At 38.4% G+C, this 23,226-nt stretch overlaps 1 protein-coding gene across 1 annotated transcript in view; it reads right to left on the bottom strand.

The window, feature by feature from the left end:
- The window catches only part of COL19A1 (collagen type XIX alpha 1 chain), a 198,039-nt gene that overhangs the window by 149,335 nt on the left and 25,478 nt on the right, over positions 1-23,226 (bottom strand). The window contains exons 4-9 of the mRNA XM_086743558.1: positions 16,847-16,970; positions 16,170-16,445; positions 14,385-14,465; positions 12,141-12,266; positions 11,585-11,647; positions 111-164 (exon numbers count right to left, since the gene is read on the bottom strand). Of these exons, the coding sequence (XP_086599684.1) occupies positions 111-164; positions 11,585-11,647; positions 12,141-12,266; positions 14,385-14,465; positions 16,170-16,445; positions 16,847-16,970 (724 nt within the window). The remainder of the gene's footprint in view (positions 1-110; positions 165-11,584; positions 11,648-12,140; positions 12,267-14,384; positions 14,466-16,169; positions 16,446-16,846; positions 16,971-23,226) is intronic.

Raw genomic sequence — 23,226 nt, 5'->3', positions numbered from 1 at the left:
TGTAACAAAAGTGTTCTATTTTCACATTTCTGTACATAATTACAGGCAAGCCACTGGCATAATGAACACTTCCCATGAGTCCAATTACATAACAATATACAGGAACATACCTTTTCACCAGGAAGTCCACTAGCACCATCCTGTCCTTTCTCACCCATTTCACCCTACAAAACAAATTATTCAGTTAGAAGTTCTAAAGACTTCTGAGGTTAACAACTACTCAGGTCATATCTAATTCAACACCACAGCATCTTCTACTCTGTTTTCATCATGCTTAGTAATGTAATCACTGTGGAGGAGGATGCCTTACAGGTAACACTAAAATCAGACAAAATAAATACATTTTAAAACACCTATAATGTCAATTAAGACCCTCATCTGACAAATACTTGCACATACACATTTCCATAAAAATCAGGTCTGATGATTTTAAGGAAATTCTCTGCAACAGCAAAGTGAAGTCAAGTGTGTCCATTTTCACTGAGCTGAGTGTGTTCTCCACTGAAAAAGCTCAACATGAAATACAGGTCACATAAAAGTCACAAGCCCATGGTATTTTTAAGAGACACTATTTAAACTCAGTTCCTCTCTCCCTCTGTGTTACCCCCTCAAAGAAATCAAACCCTAAACCATAAGCAATCTCCAAGAAAATAGAGGGAGGTAGATTCAGACGGACATCAGGAAATTTTTTTTTACGATGAGGGTGGTGGAACACTGGAACAGGTTGCCCAGAGAGGTGGTAGACTCAAGGCCAGGTTGGATGGGGCTCTGAGCAACCTGATCTGGTTGAAGATGTCCCTGCTCCTTGCAGGGGGGTTGGACTAGATGACCTTTAAAGGTCCCTTCCAACTCAAACTATTCTATGATTCTATGACCCTAAAATTTTAGTTCTGAGAGACAAATGACTGACTGATCAGGACAGGTATGGAAGATCCCAGCAGCTCCAAATTGGACAATGAGTCTTAAAAATGACTGAAGAAACATCAAACACATAATTTTTCCTTAATAATGTCAAGTACAAGGGTTAAAAATTTTAAAATAAAAATCAGGTGGTCACTAGAGGAATATAACGAATGCACTGAAATCATATTGTAGTCTTCTTCTGAAAACAAAACAAAATTAGGTTTGTCTACTTCTACCAAGAAGAGAACATTCTCTAGCAAACAGATAAAGCTGCAGCCTTTTTTTTGAGAAATCCAATTCTTTATGAAGAAAATGTCACTAGTTTGAAAATCATTTACTATCAAATTGTTCTTCAAGAGAAAGGGTTGCACAAAGAAGCAGAAGAGCCACATTTACAGAAATAACTGGTTTCTAAAATAGGTTGTAAATCTAAGTTTGAAGCCCAAATATAAAACTGCAAACTCAAAAGCCCCTGCTGAGAAATTAGTGCCCAAGATGTCTAAACTCACAAAGTGCATAACTTTTTAAATAGCAAGACCCTAGAAACTCATAATTCTGATATTCAGCATATGCAGAAATTCTGTGGTATTAGGCAAAGTTCATCAGTTTAGGCAATAAACACACTCTGCAGTAATAAATATCAGTTTCTCCTAAATAGGATACACATATACTGCTGTAGCGACTTCTTCTTCTGTTACATATAGGACAGGAGATAGAATCATAGAATGGTTACAGTTGGAAGGGACCTTCAAAGGTCATCTAGTCCAACCCCCCTGCAAGGAGCAGGGACATCCCCCACTAGATCAGGTTGCTTAGAGCCTCATCCAGCCTGGCCTTGATGTTTCCAGGGATGGGGCTTCCACCACCTCTGGGCAACCTGTTCCAGTATTCTACAACTCACATTGTAAAAAATTTCTTCCTTACATCCAGTCTGAATCTACCTTGCTCCATCTTAAAACCATTACACCTCGTCCTATCACAACAGGCCCTACTAAACAGCCTTTCCCCATCTTTCTTGTAGGCCCCCTTGAGGTACTGGAAGACCGCTATCAGGTCTCCCCAGAGCCTCCTTTTCTCCAGGCTGAACAGCCCCAACTCTCTCAGCCTGTCCTCATAGGAAAGGTGCTCCAGCCCTCTGATCATCTTTGTGGCCCTCCTCTGGACCTTCTCCAAATGGTCCATGTCCTTCTTATGTTGGGGGCTCCAGAACTGGACACAGCACTCCAGGTGGGGTCTCACCAGGGCAGAGTAGAGGGGGAGAATCACCTCCCTCGACCTGCTGGCCACGCTCCTCTTGATGCAGCCCAGGATGCGGTTGGCCTTCTGGGCTGCAAGGGCACATTGCCGGCTCATGTTGAGCTTCTCGTCCACCAGCACTCCCAAGTCCTTCTCCTCAGGGCTGCTCTCAATCCATTCCCCGCCCAGCCTGTATTTGTGCCTGGGATTGCCATGACCCATGTGCAGGACCTTGCACTTGGCCTGGTTGAACTTCATGAGGTTGGCATGGTCCCACGTCTCCAGACTGTCAAGGTCCCTCTGGATGGCATCTCTCTCTTCCAGCATGTCAACGGCACCACACAACTTGGTGTCATCGGTGAACTTGCTGAGGCTCCACTCTATCCTACTGTCCATGTCACCAACAAAGATGCTGAACAGATGTTGAACAGATGCTTAACTCAACAGCATGGCAGAAAGACTTTGTCTAGGCCACAGAACATACACATTCTTTGTCCTCCACAGCCTATCAATGCTTCCAGCCTGTACCCTTGATGCCTGCCAGCACACTGGTGGTCATGGGATCTAAAGTTGTTCCAAAGATCACAAGAACATAAGAACAGCACAAGTAAACTGCATCCCAGCTGCCTGGTCTCCTTCCCAAAAGAAATGAGACCAGGTTCCTATTCAGATGATCATTCCTGCATTTTATGTGGGATCGTTCCCATGTAAAGCATATAACTATTTCTTAAATTACAATCTAAGTCTCTCCATCAGGTTCAAAGTTATTTTAATTAATGTAGTTGTAGTATAACATCATCAGCTAGGTATGCCACAACTCAGTATCAGAATACAAACACTGGTGTAAAGTGTTTTTTTTTTTTAAAAAAAAAAAAAACCAAACACAAAACCAAAAAACCCATAGCAACTCCCCACCAAACCCAAAAATCTGAAATAGCTTCATAGACAGAATACTGTAATACCTTTATGGTTTCAGCATAAATGTAATACCTCTGTTCTAAAATAAAGTTGTTAATCTTTCTGAAGTTAAGAAAGGAGCAATAAGATTGGCAAAAAGTCCATAACAACAGTATTTGCTATATCCCAAAACGGCCATTATAAAACATTTAATCCCTGGTAAAGGAAGAATTTACAATAGAAGCTTTTCCTCAGCATTCCCTCTAGGCCGACACGCAGCAGCTGCTGACTCAGCACACTGTACTCCAAGGTGCTTCACTCTCCTTATGCTCTACCCAATCTATGGATTGGATCCAGGGCCCTGGATGGCAGTCTCAGTTAAGTTCTGAGAATTCTATATTTTTGTCTCTAGCCTCAAGGGGGGGGGGGGGGGGGGGGGGGGGAAGAAAGGAAAAAAACAAAACCAAAAACTCCCCCAAAACCAAAGTGCTACACATCAGGTTTCCTTGTTACCTTTTTCTAAAAGCAGAATGATGTGTCCTAATGACTGTCACCACAATTTTGAAATAAGCTGTCACACACTAATACTACTGTTGTTGCTTCTCATCTACCATAAAACTTATCCACTTTCCTTGCCCCCTCATTTTAATTTCTTAACAGCTATTCACAGAAACCATCATAAAACAACTGCATGTGTGCAGCCTGGCTCAAAACTCCTTTGTTAGTAAGAGGTGAGCTAAGCAAATCAATCAAAATGAGCGACTCCCAGGGGCAGAGCACCATTCCAGCCATAAGTTTAAACCACTGATTAGAAGCAACGATGTTCTGAAGGAGCCTATGAGCCATCTCCTCCATCCTTGTTATTCAAATATTGGAATGGTTTAGTTGGCTAAAACCAAAATCCTGTGCATACAGAGAGTACAAACCCAGTGCCACTATGGGACACAAAGAAGCAGAACTGGCCCCTGGTTACATTATCTAATCATGCACAGAGTGACTCTCTTATCTATGCACGCTCTGTTCCCTTATGCCACTTGCCAGTATTTTAATAGACCAGAACCACTTTGTTACACTCAGCAGTGTATTTTTATATACTGTATAGTCTAAAATTACACAGCCTGCTCCATGCCAGGAAGCCCTTAGCATACATGACTTACTAGCCAGTTAACCAAGGTATGTTTACAATTCTGTTCCACTAAGCCCAGACAGACTTCCCACCTTGGAGACAATTATTTTCTACTACAAATTAGATCATGATGTTATGCTTCTACCTTGTAATTCTAACTTTAATAACTGTAGTCTGAAAAACCCTAGTTTTTCAACAAGTTCAAAGATCAGATACTATATGTTGGTCAACCTATTCAAATAGGTAGCATGACAGAATAAAAAGGAAAAAAAAACAATGGGCAAACACATTTTTTAAAGAGGTTTTCTCTCTCTTTTTTTTTTTTTTTTTTTTTTTTTTTCATACTGGCATTTTCTTCTGCTTCTTCAGAACTCACAGTGATTTACAAGAGTGAACAGACATCCTCTTTCCTATATGGCAGATGCCAAAAACATAAAATGAGGAAAAAAAAGCAGGGTTCCTGACCATCAGACCTACATCTACCCCACCTCTTTTATGCCTTAATAAGAGTATTCTAACTCCCAACACACTGCAATTGAGCTTTTTAAGTTTATGTAAGTGAATTTCATAAGCTGGTGAACACTAGCAGTACAATACTGGCATTTACAAGTTATGAGGTACACTCAATATAACAACATTCAAAGGTAGCACTGTGAGCTTTAAGTCTACTGTTAGGATTTTCTACTAAGAGTACCAGTGAAAATCCTTTTCAACTGACTACAAGATACTTATTGAATAAAGTATTTAAGCCATAGCACAGTTTTCAGAAGGTGATCTCTTGCAAACAATAGGATGGCCAGTATATTTTTGATATTTTTTTTTATTATTATTTTGGTAAACTCATAAGCAGACAAGGTAGAAATCCAGTAGGCTGAAATAAGGGCGGGGGGGGGGGTGGTGGTGGAACAAAACAAAGGCTTCTGTCAACTTTCTGTAAAGCCAAGCCAAAATAAATTCTTTAAAAAAGACTGCAGACAGCAAACATGCTTTTTTTTTTGCAATGATACAATCAGCCTTCTACCTGAAGTGGAAGCAATTTTGCACATCTGAGACCACCTACAGTATTACACTTGTGATAATTTCTTTACATTAATGATTCAGAGATTTTCAAAAGCACTTGAGCTTTACCTCTTTGCAGTATGCAGCCTTTCTTCAATGCACCTGTTGTAGAACTAGAAATGATATGCTACCAGTAGATACAAAATACAGTACCTTGATTCCTATACCACACATTACTATTAAAGAGTCATGTACAGCAAAGATAGCCTAAAACTAAATGTGGTGATAGAATGACAGTGGTAAATATTTAAATTAACAAATTACAGTCCTTTCTCATAGAAAACCAAAAAACTTTCTTAAAAGAAAGTATTTCATTTAAACATATTGTCTTGTCTCTTAAATTGCAAATTTATTTAAAATACATTTACATTGTGATATGGAGTGGGATTAACTTGACATATTAATATTTAATCTAGAAAACAAAGTCTACAAGGAATTTTGAGAGGAGGAAAATATTCTCAGCCAGATTCTGTGCTAACCCAGTACAGATGATGATTTTAATACCAAGATAAAATCAAGTGCACTTAATAAATAGAAAGAATGACTTAACGTGGCCTAGAGCACACACTGCTAGAATATTACATTACAACATTGCTCTTGTCTACACTGAGGACATATTAGTTCAGATAAAATGAATAACCTACGTCAGTTGTCAAAATACTCAACTAAAATCAGTTCTGGTTTTGTAAGATTTGATTAAGTAAATTAGCTTTCATCTCTGCATAATTATGTGTGCTTATAGCATCAGAAATGTCCAGGTAAGAAAAATGTGCATTATTATCAAGAAATAAAATACCAGCAGACTCTGAATTGAGTTGTTCCCAGCAGACAGGGTACTGGCAGCGTTTCCAAAAGTGATAAAGTGAAAGGTGAAAGAGCTGATGTAGAGAACACATCCTTTATACTAGATCTGTCAGCTGTATGATTAATGTCAGAGGCAGTCCCTTGAAGAAATTATGTAAGCTAAAATTTAAAAATTAGATGTACACACAGATAAACAGTTCTCATGGTTATAAAGTGGTGATAGAAGTATTTAGACCTGAGGGGAAAATAAACCCTCATTAGGAACTGTTATTTGATGAATTCAAATTCAGAAAATTTGCCAAAGGTGAGAAAGATAACTCATCCCAAAGGTGGCATCACTCCAGGGTTTCCCTGGCACTTGGAGGAGAAGCAGGGAGTATATATCCCAGTAAATATCACCCCTGTTATTCCCAGTAGAAGCCCTCAGGTGGCCGCAGTGCAGGGGCTCAGCCATGGCCTGAGCTGGGTGTTGCTGGTCCTGCACCAGGACCTGTGACTGCTGCCTCCCCTGCTCCAGCTTCAGCTCTGGGGTGGTCCTGCTGGGGAGGGATGAGACCTCCCAAACCCTCTGAGCATCTCAGAGTGCAGAGGACTCGTCACCATCCTCTCCACTTCCTCCTGAGGAGGACTTAAACTGCCATCCTTTGGACTGGGATGAGTACTGGAATGGTGGATATGATAACATAGAAAAGAGGTATATATGTAAGACTTTTTAAAGAGAAAACAAATTAAACTGTATTATGAATCATGTTTTCCCATATTAATTAGATAATTTGGACTATTATATGGTTGAAATATTAAGTAGGACTACCAATAAATTCTAGCTCCATAGGTGTGGTGTGTTCCCTTCTGTCCATTATGAGATTTTAGGCCACCAAGTACACTGGCAATTCCGGCCTTTGTCATCACTAACAGCCAGCTGTATTTTGCCCAGGAATTCTCTCTCCCTGTCCTCCCAACGCATTCTAGCTTCTAGGTACCTATCTGAGTAACCTCTGCAACAAAAATCAGACCAGAAGGGAATCAGTCTTAAGGCTGCTTAACACAATAGATATGCCTGAGGTGGAATCAGGTGGACTTGGGTCATAAGAGAAGTGCCAGAGAAAGAGGAAAGGAAGACTAGCAAGGAAAACAGGCAGAAAGAGCAGTTGGACACCTCATTTGTTTCCTGCAAGTTCTTTTTTCTTATCATCCAAGTATAAATATTTTCCTAGTGCAACAATATATTTCATGAAGTTATTTCTACCAATCCTAAAATAGCCTTTTAAACAGCTTTAAAAGAAATGAAAGTAAAAGAGGTAACATACAATTACTTTTAAAATTCTCTCTGATAGAGAAAATCAGTTTGTATATTCAGTATATACGTAATCATTTCAATTACCGAGATCTACATTCTTTCTGAAGAATTTCTATGTACTAAGAACAAAACAGAACCTTCACTTCGTGATCAAAAGACATTTCCTAACAACGTTTGTAAGAGTCTATTGCTTCCAAAACAGAAAACATTGTTAATTTCTCATCTCAGCAGAAAAGGAAACCTAGCTCTACAGAACATATATCAAAATGTGTTAAATCACAGGAGAGTTCCACCTGACTTGTGACCACTTGAAACTTGTGAAATACACTGTGCTGGGAGCCAAGGTACTGTGACAGTAACAGAGAATATTATTCAGGGATAACCCAAATTGTACACCTGACTGCTGTTGCTTCTCAGTTTTCATTCAACAGGAAAAAGCTATCAGGTAGCCTAAAATGTGCATTTCAAGGGCAGATCTGGGTCAGTAAGCAGCAAACAATGTTAGTCCTGGTGAATTTTCCGTCTTAATTAGTCGGACATTAAAGAACAGAAGGTTGTCCCTTGCTGCTGGATCTCGCAGCAAATAAAATCCTGCAAATCAAAGATCCCTGGATCCAAGTTTGCACAGGAAACAAAAGGGACAGGGAATACTACTACCCTTGAGGTAGTTTTTGCTACACATGGTACCGAACTGAACGGCCTGCTCATTCAGCAAGGCAGACAGACTTGAAACAGCAGTTTCTCCATCCCCAAAGCACCTTCTTGAAGCCAACAGAAATAGTATTTCTATCACTGAGTAAGAACTGAGCTCATAATGTCTTCACGAAGCTACAGTGGAAGGCCAGGAATACAAATAAGATGATCATTCACACAAATTGAATAATTTTGATCAGTGATGGTCTTGTACATTCATAGAATCATAGAATCATAGAATGGTTAGGGTTGGAAGGGACCTTCAAAGGTCATCTAGTCCAACCCCCCTGCAAGGAGCAGGGACATCCCCCACTATATCAGGTTGCTCAGAGCCTCATCCAGCCTGGCCTTGAATGTTTCCAGGGATGGGGCCTCCACCACCTTTCTGGGCAACCTATTCCAGTGTTCTATAACTCACATCGTAAAAAATTTTTTCCTAATTTCTAATCTAAATCTACCCCCCTCTATTTTAAAACCATTACCTCTCGTCCTATTGCAACAGGCCCTACTAAACAGCCTTTCCCCATCTTTCTTGTAGGCCCCCTTGAGGTACTGGAAGACCGCTATCAGGTCTCCCCGGAGCCTCCTCTTCTCCAGGCTGAACAGCCCCAACTCTCCCAGCCTGTCCTCATAAGAGAGGTGCTCCAGCCCTTTTATCATCTTCGTGGCTCTCCTCTGGACCTTCTCCAACTGGTCCATGTCCTTCTTGTGCTGGGGGCTCCAGAACTGGACACAGTACTCCAGGTGGGGTCTCACCAGGGCAGAGTAGAGGGGGAGAATCACCTCCCTCGACCTGCTGGCCACGCTCCTCTTGATGCAGCCCAGGATGCGGTTGGCCTTCTGGGCTGCAAGGGTGCATTGCCGGCTCATGTTGAGCTTCTCATCCACCAGCACTCCCAAGTCCTTCTCCTCAGGGCTGCTCTCAATCCATTCTCTGCCCAGCCTGTATTTGTGCCTGGGATTGCTGTGACCCATGTGCAGGACCTTGCACTTGGCCTGGTTGAACTTCATGAGGTTGGCACGGGCCCACCTCTCCAGCCTGTCAAGATCCCTCTGGATGGCATCCCTCCCTTCCAGCGTGTCAACGGCACCACACAACTTGGTGTCGTCGGCAAACTTGCTGAGGGTGCACTCTATCCTACTGTCCGTGTCGCCGACAAAGATGTTGAACAGGGCCGGGCCCAACACGGACCCCTGAGGGACGCCACTCGTGACCGGTCTCCACATGGACACTGAGCCGTTGACCACCACTCTCTGAGTGCGGCCATCCAGCCAAGTCCTTATCCACCGAGTGGCCCGTCCATCAAACCCATGTCTCTCTAGTTTAGAGAGAAGGATGTCATGCGGGACAGTGTCAAAAGCTTTGCACAAGTCCAGGTAGATGATGTCAGTTGCTCGTTCCTTGTCCACCGATGCCGTCACCCCGTCATAGAAGGCCACCACATTGGTCAGGCACAATCTGCCCTTGGTGAAGCCATGTTGGCTGTCACCAACCACCAACCATTCATATGGACAGCTTGCCAGAGATACATCAATACTTGCATGAATGCTTGTTCCAGTGAAAATATAGCACACAACACACTTTGGACTTTGGCTCAGAAACATTCAGAGGTACTAGGGTCAGCCAAAAGTACAGGACTGCCAACAGTAGTGCCAAGGGTATGGGAATGAAGTTGGAAACAGGCTAACAATTAAATTCAAAATGCCTAAAAATGGCTTATTAGGTATCATGCTTTGTACTTGTGATAGCTTAGATATTCCTGAACAGGCAAAACGTAGCCTGATCTTAGGGAACAACTATGTTAGACTGAAGACAAGGGCAATTTTGAGTGGCTTGAATATAGCCTAACACCGATTTGTTTATGCAGAGACTTTCTTACCAATCCCACAGCAATAAAAAGACATGTAATATCAGTCATACATTTAATTATGTTGGTTGAGAAATTGAAATGGGACAATGTAAAATAAAAGGATAAGCAATGTTGTACTGAACAAGAGATTACATTAATGGATTTAGAAATTTCCTATGAAATAAGATAAAAAATTAACTTTAACTTGTTTTCACTTGGATGCTGCCATGGTAAGGACATTTAAATATAGTTAGTTGATACTAATAATAATATGATTCAGAAGGAAAAGTAAATAATAAAATGAGGAGCTGAGCACAAACACAGTGGGACATATAGGCTGAAGAACCATCAGACTACTTACAGGAATCCCCTTTGTTTTATGATTGGCCAGCAAAGTCATCAAGAAGCTGACTATTTCATATATAACATATTACAAACTATCCAGCCACAGTCTGTTTCTCTCCTTTACATAATCTAGCAGTAAATCATGTATCCTGCCTGCCTGGAAAGGTCTGGGGTCTTGCTGCCTCTCCATCTCTAAATATTGATGTAACAAGGCCATCACTGAGAGCAAGTGTTACTGAAAACTTGCACAAATGCAGATGTGAAGAAAAAATGGTCCTAAAGCCTCAGAGACATGCCATTCAACTCCATCATGGTAGGCACTATTCAAGGCTGTATTTGTTTGCTCCCAAAGGTCAATAGTGAGACCTTCCTTTTAATCACAGCAGTAACGTCCCTTCCACCCACTACAAATAAAATTAAAAAACCCAAGAAAACCCCCAAAGCTAGGAAGTAGCAAATACTTAGAATTATAAGGAAGGTTCAAATTAAGCAGCCTTCTAGCTCTTTGCTCTACTACCTCCAACTTTAACCTGCTGATTCTTATAGTCACAAATGTCAGTTAACTATCATCCGGCTAAGCTGCTGGATGCACATAATCCTGCTCAGGCTTTAAATATTCAGTGAAGTATCAGAGTGACTGGTGATAAACAGATCAAATTTGCACTTATAGGTAGTAGGTGACTAAAAAAAAAAAAAAAAAAAAAAATCTGTTTGTATAAGTCTTGAAAGATCTATTTTTCATAAATCTCAAACTTAACAATTTTCTGGTTTAAATCACAGATGTCCTCTAAAATGAAAATTTTGGACTGAATAAAGCATGTGGGTGCCTGTAGTCACCTCCAGTTCTGTTCTCTTTGTTTTACAAAGAAACCCTCACTGCAATGATTCAAAAACCATCCAACAGTCAATAAACGCTTTCACCTTCTGTGCATCACTGATAGCAAATTGCACGAGCCCATCTGACATGGTTGGTAATTGCAAATTCATAGGATCATAGAATAGTTTGGGTTGGATGGGACCTTTAAAGGTCATCTAGCCCAACCCCCCTGCAAGGACCAGGGACATCTTCAACTAGATCAGGCTGCTCAGAGCCCTGTCCAACCTGGCCTTGAACGTTTCCAGGGATGGGCATCTACTAGCTCTCTGGGCATGTCAAAGAATAGAGAGTGCTGAGGTCATACAAGTAAATTCATACCCTCCTGCTGATGACTGAAACGGTGAATCCATCACACAGGATTCTGTCCATCAGCAGCGACATACATGCATAATATGGGAAAATCCTTGTCACAGATGACATACATGACTTATCAGTTTCTATTTAAGAAAGGTAAGACAAAGATAAAGATTTGAAAGATAATTCAATTGATATTTTACCTTTTCACCTTTATTTCCTTTCTGGCCTGGCAAACCAGCTATTCCTGGCAATCCTGCTTCTCCCTGATTTTAAAAGAAATCAAAGAATCAACAAAAAGCAGATCCAAACTACGTATTTAGTTTGGTTTCCTTGTCTTTATCAGAAAAGTCTAACAAAGCAAATGACTCAGAATAAATACAGTGCAACATCCAGGAGAAAGATTTTTAAAAGAAGCATTAGGTAGAAAATAATTTATTCTCAAGTAAAAACATTTACACTAAATACAATGCCTAAATATAATTCTCATTTTTACCATTGACGTTTTCTTTTCGTGTGTGTTCAAACAACTAAACCTTACAGACTTCTGCAACTCTTCACTTTAAATTAACTAAATCTAAAGCGTACTGTTTCTTAACTGGGAAATACAATGTAAGTACATTACAACACTACAAACCAGTAAGATATTTTTCATAACTACAAAAAAAAACCAAAAACAACCCACCCAACCTTTCTTTTTTAGTACACAGCAGAATAAAACAGCATGATGCATTAAAAAGCAATAGGAAAACCTCATACTTTATTTGGAAAGCAGTGGCATCTCTCTCTGGATTCTTGCTGTGTTCCTGGAAGCATATATCTTTTGCTGGCATGAACAGTCACTGGCAATGAAGTTGTGGCAAGTAACCTCTCCTCTCGTGGGCACTAAAATAAAAATTAGATTTTCTGATTTTAGTCCACTTTGGTTAATAGATAAATACCATCATAACACTGTTTTAAAGTTACTTTCTGTTTTAATATTCCTGTATACACCATATTATGGAGAACTCACCACAATTGCCAAACAGATGAAAAAGCTGCAGTAAAAAGAAGTCTAGACATCGTGATCCTTCTGTACTAAAATCAATGCCAGTTAAAACTCATCTGACTGTCCCACTTCTTTTTTTTCCAAAAGAGCCCAGACAGAGGAATAAAGTCTCCCAAAATTAGAAGTAGTGAAGTAGAAAATGTTCATGGGGGGGAGAAAAAAAAAAAAAAAAAAAAAAAAAAGAGGGTGCTTCTCAATCTCATCCTATCCTCCACCCCTCACCCTGAAATGCAAAATGTCAGAGTGAATATGAGGGAAAATTCTGTCATTTTTGGTAACTGAATTCTTTGGGTGTGCAGAGTTTGGAAAAAACCCAAAAGCCTTGAAGCCAATATTCACCTGTCTGTAACTCATGGAGCTGAGCCAACCAGAAGATATACTATAGGACAAGTCAACAGAACCTGATAAATTTCAGAAGCTCCCATTAAGATGTAATGAGGTCTCCTGTGAGCCTTCTGTCAAAGAAATTGCCATAGGATTTATGGCTTAGTGTAGAAATTTGTATCCAAGGATAAATTCCTTCCCTTAAATTACTGAAAACATAGCCTTTATAATTGGCAAGAAAGGAAAAAAATAAATCAGAAAATGTAATGCTACTTTCAATATGAAAGTCATTAACAGGTAGTCCATCAGTTTTTACATCTTCAACGTAAGACATACAAACGAAACTGATGGTGCTTTTAGCTTTATAGCTGAATGAATGTTTAAGATGCTGTTCATAAAGCCTATCGTTGATCTTTTTGTGTTCATATATAATTAGGGTTTGTTTTGTTTTTACTTTTTTTGCTACTATGTCATAACTGCTAAATAAATTGTATTTCCATACACAAAGTGGAACCTACAGAAGAAAAATCCATTCATTTCACTTATCCATGAGCTTATACATTCAAGAGAAAGCCTTTACTATTATTAGGAATAAATTCTGAAATATATTTGAACAATAAATGATTATTTAAAATGGCAATTTCCCTTCATAAATTACATCCAGCCTCTTCCATGCTTCTGAGCACCTCTCAGTTGTCAGTTCCCACAAAGTCTCCTGCTCCTCTGTTTCTTGGGCAGCTTTATCCCTCCATTCCAGGTACTTTCTTCTCCCATCTCTTTGTAGATGGAATCACTTAGTCCTTCTGCACACTGTGGGGTTTTTTTTTTGTTGACTTCAGGCTGCATGGTGATGGTATTGCCTTCTATCTCAGAGAAGCGTGGTCCTAAAGACTATTCATAACTAGCAGACTAATATTTTAACAGATTTCCTTTCAGAGTTCGTTTTTTTTTTTTCCTCTCCAAATGGGCTTGATTCAGTAAAACAATAATATCTGCAACTTTAAGCATTTCTATAGTTCTAGGGTCTTCTATTTTATATTGACTCTGCCTATCAAAACAAAAGGGAAATGTGAACCCTCTAAAATAAATAAATGTTTTCCCTTACGTTAAACAATACATAGATCTCAGCACTTGTGTGATAAAGAAGAAAGTATTTGTCAATTATGGAACAACCATTCCTCCACGTTAGTGTACTGAAATAAAGGGAAACATCCTCGATGCCTTTGTATTTTTCTTCCCTTCCGTGGTCATGCAGACTCTTTCATGGGTTTTGTATATCATCTGCGTGCTTCACTAGATGCAACTGTTATTAAGATGGCCTCTGTTATTTGAAGCCATCCTCAGGTAATCATAGTGATTTCCTTCCTAGTCTAAGACTTTTTCAATTACTAATTAGATATTAATCGATATTAAGAAATGCATTTTAAAAGCACTAGCAGCACCTAGTGCCTTTTACTGAAGTTCCACTGTGCCATTTATTTAGGCAGCAAGAAACAGCATACCGTAACTCCAGATACAGGATTCAGTTTTAGGAAGTAATAAATCTAATACTTCTATTGAAATTTATTTAGAAAGAAATAATGAAACAATTTTATATAAATGAAACATTTACATTTTAACAAATAACTTACCAGGTCTGCAGATATTTCACAACATGTATCTTCTGTTGCAAGTTTTGGATTACAATAAACTGTTATGCGGTGAAGTTCGATCTATTAAGAAATACAAAGAGGATTAATATGAGATGTAAAAAAATGTGTTACAGCATGCATTTTCCTATCCTGCATAATAAACTTTCTGAAAGACTGCACACTTCTGAAATGCTGGGGAAAAAAAAAAAAAAAAAAAAGAGACAAATCCAAAACAATTACACAGCTCCTCACTTAAGGAACAAATTATGCAGTCTATTACTTTGATGTAAATCACATTTTAGATTTAATTTCTTTTCATGTAAGTTGCATTCCTCTGTACTGCTCTTGCTGTGCTACACACACATTCTAGCCCTCTAGACATCCTCTGCAAACTTTTTTTTTCAGAAACGTAACTTTCTCCTGCAGTGAACTAGAGAAAAAGGTTTGATAAGCTCTCTCTCATGCACATCTTCTATCACATTGCCTGGACCTTGCCACTAAACTATCTGAAGAGTAAAAATAATGACTTCTATACATAAAGCTTCTGTTTCAGAAATTTTTGATGGATTAGCAAGATTAACGGCATCTAATTTTAACTAGCTAATCTTGCCCTTGTATGACTTTTTCTGCTTCTGTTTTGTATCCTCTTATTCTGTCCCTTAGACTTGGTATTGAGAAGAGTGACTGTTGGTACAGCATCTGCTCTCCTGCCTTCATCAGCTTTAAGCCCATAATATTTTCCTGCAAACACAGAAATCCCGATTGACAGCTTCCACTCAGAATTATCAAGCCTGTGCTATCCAACCAACACAAATTTAAAAAAAAATCTCCTGTGTGCTACATGGAAATGAGGAGATGATACATACATGTAAAATAAAATTTAACTCAATCTTAGAATATAAAATGAAGCATAAGCTTTGCCCCATGAAATAAGAGTTCCAAAACCAGGCCAGTGTTTAGTGCCTCACAGAACTGATTCCTCCCACAACGCTATCTTACAGTTACAATGTGCTGTTTTCAGCTGGAACTGTACAGTGTACATAATACAGCTGAAACTTTCAGATGGTCACTATCAACTCCAAGCCAGATGCTTTAAACCTCGTAACTGGATGTCAGTGTACTTAAAACAAACTGACATTTCCTGGAACTTTCAAATTACTTGCTGTGAGCTCTCTGCATGAGAAAACAGAGGAGAGCATCTCTGCTTGCCTTGGGTAATTCTTGCACCAAAGGCTGCAGGAAACACAACTCCAAATCCCTGTCATTTGGAGCAGGGAGGGACAGCTATCAACAATGTGCCCTTACTCCTGCATAGCTGAATTACTCTGGAATGTGATACAATCTTGATACAAATGTAAATTTTTTGTGTATCCCCTTTATCACAGAGAAGACAAACTGTAACAGATGACTGATATAAACTTATAAGCAAGTCTCATTAAAAAAAGAAAGAAAAAAAATATCACTGGAAGTTACCTCTAAATACAGTAACAATATATTCATGGTAACTGCGTGGCCCTTACTCCAAAGTGAGTACAGAAAGATAGACTCCTGAAACCAGGACTAAGCTTTTGCAGTTACTTTAGTAACAGAAGATATGACAGCAGATGCTGCAGCACTGCATACTGTTTAGAGAAAAAGACTTAAGGACTTCAAATTAAGATTACACACTCAAAATGAATAACCAGCATTGAACCTTTTATCTACATATTTTTTTATGATGGTGTTAGTAAAAGCATGGCTAAAACATGGTTTCAAGTTATCCGGTTTTCCTTTTGTACTACTCACATCTACAGGCTTATCATCTGCAGCGCGAGAAGCAATCAGAGTCCTTCCCTGCAAGTCAATGGTGAATTTTTCATCAGTCTGCTTTCTCTCAATTAAATTACAATCCAAATAGAGGGAAATGACCCCCGACTGCACACTAATACCAAGCTTATGCCACTGCCGATCAAACAATGGATAAATTTCTCGACTCTTAAAAGTGTAGTGCAGTACATTTCCCTGAGCAGATTTGGTCATATACTCCACAACCTTTTTTGTACCATCCAGAAGGACAGAAATCTGAAAGCAAAATAAAATAAAAGCAGTGGTCATTCAAAAGTTAGAGTGCAACAATTAAACACATAATTTTTATAATAGGAATTATATATATAATAAAAAAACTTAGAGTGAATAGATTGGGCAAGAATTATCTTATGAAGCATTCTTCTATGTAACTTTGTAAATACATATCAGCTATAAATCATAACATGCCTTGTTACCCTAGTTTACAGTCTTAACTCAATACATCTGTTAAACTTCTGTCATTCCTGTGATAAATCGTCAATTATTTCAGAGAAGCCTGTCTACTCCATATAAACTGTTTCCACAGTGGTGAAATATCCAATAAGTTGTATCTGCCATATTATATGGGAAAAAAAGAAACTTAATGAAAAAGAAAATAAAACAAAGATGACTCTAACCTCAGGTGTGTCATACTGATTTAAAACTTGCCATATATACCAACGCTCTTTCTTGGTATTTCGCCGTACACGGAACGTAGCAACTAGAGAGTATTCTTCAGGAAGCCCATTTGGAAATACGTGCCTAGAATAGGTGGGAGGGAAAAAAAGAGTTCTTGTTATTCTTATACACACAAACACTGCTTAAAATAAATGAATGGAAATAATACCTGGTGAGAAGAAGGAGCCAAATGCTTACTCACACTCACACAAAATCATGGGCTTCAGCATTCAGAAGTGCCTCTTCTCAAAAGTAAAATTCAGTCTATTTATAAAAATAAATGGCTGAAGATTTTGCTAATGAATTTTTTGTTCTAACTTTTTTAAAATCTGTGATTATAAACAGGAGTCTTAAAAGAACTGCTGCAAAGTTAATGTCACACATAAACATATTTTAAAATACTGTTTTTCCCAATTTATTGCTTGGGATACCGGAACAAGTTTCCCAGAGGATTTGTGGAATAATCTTCATCCTTGGAGACTTTCAAAACACAGCTGGACAGGGCTCATAATAACCTGCTGTAACTTTCAAGTTGCTCCTGCTTTGAGCACAGCATTTGACCCAGTGACCTTCATGGGCAATGACTTGGACATCTTGAGTATCAGAACAGCTGGACTTTAGCAGGCTTGCACAAAAAAATAAGGAATGCATTTCTGAATGAATGGCTTGTTTTTGTTTGATTTTGTTATTCCTTTCTAACCTAAGATATGCCAATACCTCTAAAAAGAAATCTGGCTTGCTACCTAAATCATAGAATGCAGTACAACACCACTTCTATGAACTATTTGAAAAGTTTGTATTTAAAAAAAAAAAACAAACCACAACAAAATCAGTCTGTAATTCAACTCTACAGACTTTGGTAATCATTAAATAAATACTAATGCTATACTAAACAAATCAGGATGGTGCAATTAACTTGTTTCTTTTGAAGCTTCTGCATTTCAAATTATTTATTTTCTAAGACAGAGGTGAGACAAATGAAAACCACAGATGCAAACACTACACAACACATAGGTAGTTAAAGTGTTGGGGTTTTTTTTTCTGAAAACTGGCAGGATGGCCCAACGAACCAGACTGCAAAAGGCATTCCCTGGATTAGAGTGGAGGAAATCTGAGGACTGAATGCAGCAGAAAAATTTCCTCCATTTTTCTTCCCACAATCATATGAAGTAAATGGTTTAGTTCTAAAAACCTATGAATAGGATTATAGTTACACAGTAGTGTGCTATAAAAGCTTTATTAAAAAAAAAAAAAAAAAAAAAAAGAACACACACACACACACACAAAAAAAAACCAAAACAACCCAAAAAACCCAAGCAAAACTAAACCCAAAACAAAGCAAAAGGAAAAAAAGAAAAGAGGAAAGCACCAGCTGACAAGACAATAACTCCACAACCCTCCTGGAAATCAGTGCACTTCAGTTAAACTTCGGATCTCAGGAAAAATGCCTTCTGTGTAAAGAAGCCTGCTCTAGATCCTGCCAAAGAGCTTCTTTATGGATTAACACATACTGAAGTCCTTTATGTGGGAATCAAGCTTCCTTGGCTTATTTCCACAGCTGATTTCTGTTTTATCCCAGGACCAAACTGGTTGCTCTCTCACATTGTTAGTGGACCCATATGCTCTGTCGTACAGCTATAGATGTTTCAACGTGAAAAGGTAAGGCGAAAGTGAATAGGCTCTGCAAGACTTAGATCTAGATTGTGTACCACTCTGTTTTTTTTTAATTATCACATAAAGAATATGCTTGATTTATAAAGAAAATACTTCCCTTGGGCATCAGTAATACATGAGTGCATCTGCGCAGAACAGTAAACTATCTGGACATGGGATCAGTCGTATGGTTTACAGCACCCCAGGGAAGCTAAGGAGATGGCATCACAGGTTAACAGCTGTAACCTAGACAGGACATCTGACTGTGGGAGCATCTGACTAGCTCTCTGAAATCAACTAACTTTCACAGCTAAGTTCCCTGTTGGGAGACACGGGGGAGTTTACCTGAATGGGAAAAGGGCAGACAACTGTGGAAGGGAAACGATCAGAAGTCTTCATCAAATTAAAGGAGAGGAAACCATGACTGGTACGTTAAGTCTGCAAAACAACTGGAAGTAGTTTCTGGACATGGTAGGTATTCTAGTAAATATGGAGCACTTTTTTTTTTCCTTTTTTTTTTTTTTTTCCTACCATCATTGCTCGTTACTGCAAGCATCCCTGGCACTTTAAGAGCTATTTAAATGAGTGACAGTATTAGTCTTCTAAAATGCTAAGGATTTATTTCAGAATTTTCTCAAAAAAAAAAAATTCTTGTGTGTAAGTGCACATGATAAAATTATCTTCCTTAACAGTTTATCAAATAATTTGTGAAACAAGACAAGAATTAAGGCATAGGCCAGCATTATGGCTGGAGTTCACTCCTCCAAAAGGCAGGAGTTCACTCTAGCTTCTCTTACCTTTGAGCTGACAGAGAAAACTGTACTGGGACAAATAAGAAAAGCAGACAAGGTCAAATTAATTCCAAAGGACTTTACACTGATTTCCGTGAAGTCAAATAAAGATGTAAGATTTAAGTAGAATTGGACCAAGGATAAATTCAGCTGGATTCACAAAATAACCTACGTAGGAAGGTACCTCTGGAGGCCAATGCCTCTAACCCCCTGCTCAAAGCAGAGACAACCTGAAAATTGTATCAAGTTACCATAAATCCTGACCAGCTGAGTTTTGAAAGCCTCCATGAACGGAGATTATTCCACAATCCTCTGTGAAACTTCTTCCAATGTTTGTCCAACAAACAGCACAAATTTGGTTTACAACTACTGTGTACCAAAGACATAACTAACAGAAGCAAAGTCTTTATTCTGAGACTAGTTGTCATTGTGGAACTATATGAACATTACTCAGTGACTAAAAAGTCATTAACATAATCTGTAAAGTATGCACTTAACACTCAACCCCTTCCAGTCTGATGGTGAATGCTAAAAGGGAAAAAAATGAAAGGATAAAACACTCAGAAAAACAGCATACTATCAACTACTATACATTATTTTCCATATGCTCCGGCTCCCTGAATGGCCTCAAGTGAATACAGTAAATAAAACCCATGCTTCTAGCATTGAAATGAGTCAGGTAGGGACAATCAGGAAAATACTATGGCAAACTAAGTATTACTGCCATGGTATCTTCTGCTCTGTAAAAGTCAGTTAAAAACTCATCAGAAATAGGTAGAATAAATATATGTTTTAAACAATGAATATACAATGACATTTGATGGAGGAAAAAAGGCTAGAATAGAAACGTGAACATAGAACCTCATATCAGAACATGAGAAAAGCCAAACCAAAATTTTGCAGAACACTGAACTTAAAATTCAGAAGTCCTTTGACTGTTTAATATACTGTTTCACCTGGTTGCATTTACCAACATGAAAAAAAAAATGAGAAAACTAATGAGACGTCATGTGCAGGGTGAAAACAGTAAAGCAGCAGCATTAAATGTTACTGAAAAATACAAAAGCAAGTTGTTCCACATGTTCACAGCTCAACAAGTACTTCCTCAGAGTTTTTACCCTTTCCATGTGGCACTGGGAAAGAACAATAGGAAAAGGAGAGAGAATAACAATGAAGGAAATCTGTACCAAGCTCACCCCAAAGTCTGCAGATATACAGCACAAATACAGAGAACATTAACTTAGGGTAGTACATCACGGTGTACTGCCAAAAGCAGTAAGAGTGATGAAAGGACTTAAGAAAGCCCTAACATTACAGAAACACCAGTAGCAATCACTAAGTGTGCAAATTTGTCTATAAAGATGACAAGAAAGAACTTGCAAGTTAAACAGACAGGCAAGCAACAGGTATCTTTGGCATCTGATCTCTGAACCAGAGGATGCTTACGGTTTTTCGGACAAAAGTATCGGAATAAAAATACATACGATTTGAGAGCAAAAATACAAATCTGAGATTTTCCTCTCCCAAGAAGTAACCTTAACAGTGGGACAACAGTCAAGTTCTCCCATTTGTCTTGAGCTTCCTTAGCTTAGGTTAATCCAAACCAGATATCCTTCCTGGATAACTGCTCTAACCCTTAAGGCTATTTAAAAGGTCCTCTCTCCCTCTTCTACACTGAAAGTGCTCATGATTGCTGTGATTTGTGTTTAATTCAATGCTGTCCAAGGTTATTACGTGCGATTTAAGCACAGCGAATGGCTTAGGCACCTCTGGGGACATAGGCAGGACTTGGGCATCTCTACACACATCCTTGAGTCACAATGAAACTTGGGTGGGAGCTACATGCCTGGCTGCTTAAGCTAAAGTGCTTCTGAGCTTCCCTGGAACTTATGCCCAGACATCAGGGGAAATCTGTTGTCCAAAATTATTCATTTTAGGTGCCACCAGGGGTTAGGTGGTGCTTGAGAGTATGCATTTTGAATCATTCTCCGAGTTTCAGGCGCCCAAAGTCTGACTAAATTATATTTTAGGTAGAATTTAGACAGTTTGATTTTCTCCCTCTGTCCAGATTGTCAGTAGTATATAATAAATAAAAAAAAAAAAAAGAAAGCTGATGAATGGAGCACTGTGTTCTCAAAGCAAAGCACACCCTTGGTGGAAAATGCTGAAAACAATAGCAGGAATTGAAGCACATGAACTGAATACAGAGCCTTGAATTTTACACCACCCGAGCCTGCTGGATTGAGGTGTACTGTAAATTACAGAGGCCTGAGCTGGCAGATTGAAGAGAACAAAGATAACAAGCAGGAAAATAACTAACAATACAAGGTTTTAGATCATACATATATACATTACAAATCCAGACATTCAGGTATATCTTAATGTTCCACAACTTGAAGCATCAGGCAGATGCATCCAGAAAGTTAGTAAACACACACTGACGTTCCTGCAATGACTATCTGCCACTCTATCAAAGCATGTGTATACTCAGAGTTGCAAAGGTTTTTCTTACATTCTCTTTTTTTTTTTACTGGATTAAATGTAGCTGTAACTTTTCCTAAAAACAGGTGCTATGGCCCAAGCACAGCATAGACTGTACCTTACGAGGTTACTAGAAGAGCAGTTACAGGAATTTTGTGTAAACTTTACAACTGTATTTGTACACACCTTCCATTTTTTATAATTATCAAGTATAGACTGTTTTTTGGCAAAATATGTGCTTATTCATTTGTTTCCTCAAAAGTTCTAAAAATTTCTGAAATGCCAATACCAGCTGGTTCTCCTAGTGCTACCATGCTAAAAGAAGTAATTATGAATGAATTAACTGTGTATTCACTGTGCTATAAAAAGTTTTAGTTCTATCTTTGTAAAGCAGCATTGAGTTACCCATATCAAATTTAGTAAGGCAATCCTTTATTTACCTTTTGTTTTTATTTTTAAAAAAAGCACTAATGGAAAAGCAGCATCTATTTTTAAATCTTATGAACTCTAATTGTTCCATATCGAATGAGAATACACTACGGTACACGATAAACTTCCGTATTTACAAGTATCAATGAAGCCTCCAGCTTGCTGAATATCTTCCAAGAAGAGAAAGATGAGCCAACTTACATTTCCTGAGAGTGAAGTGAGAGATGCTTAGAGTTTATGGCAAGACATATCTTTTCCAACTGACATATACCATTACCTGGTATATGTCACTTGTAACATGACAATGTTACAATAATTTGGTGACCAGAGCTCAAGGAGTTTAAACAACTTTCATATGGTAGGCAATGATTTATTTAGTACTATGTTGATAAAGACACTGAAATCTTAACCTTTTCATGTTTGTTAAGGGATTTAAACTGAGATCCATTATATATAAAAAAAATCTTAAAATTATTCTCAGTATTTCTACATCAAATTACTATATTTTTGATTCTCAGTTTTTTGCCTAACTTGACTGGTACAATAGGAGAAGGGGAAATAACTAACTAGAACAATTTACCAATCTCTGTCTAGAAAGGGTGTTTTACATTCTTTTCAAATAAAAGTTAAGAACAGCTGTTTGTTACCCAGAATAAGAAATAATTTCCTTCCCATCCATCTTCCTCAAATCACATTAAGATACACTATACAGTTTCACATTACATTAGGCCTCAAGTTGTTTTCATATGACACATTATATGATGCAACTCAAGGGAAACTATTCAGACAGCTTAAGAGTTATTAATTACTTAGGGAGAGCTCAACCCACTCAGAATATGTACCGCTGAAAGCAAAGCTGCAAATTATTTTAACATTAAGAAAAGCAATTTACCTAATATTTAATATACTTCTGCATGCCCCTGCTTTCATTTACTGCACAGGTGTAGATTAGATGTCACTTTTAATATACAAGTGGATTGGAATTT

Source organism: Chlamydotis macqueenii, chromosome 3, assembly GCF_036417535.1.
Source record: "Chlamydotis macqueenii isolate bChlMac1 chromosome 3, bChlMac1.mat, whole genome shotgun sequence".
Taxonomy (NCBI): Eukaryota; Metazoa; Chordata; class Aves; order Otidiformes; family Otididae; genus Chlamydotis; species Chlamydotis macqueenii.
The sequence above is the reverse complement of the archived record's forward strand: the minus strand, read 5'-3'. Positions and strand labels throughout refer to the sequence as shown.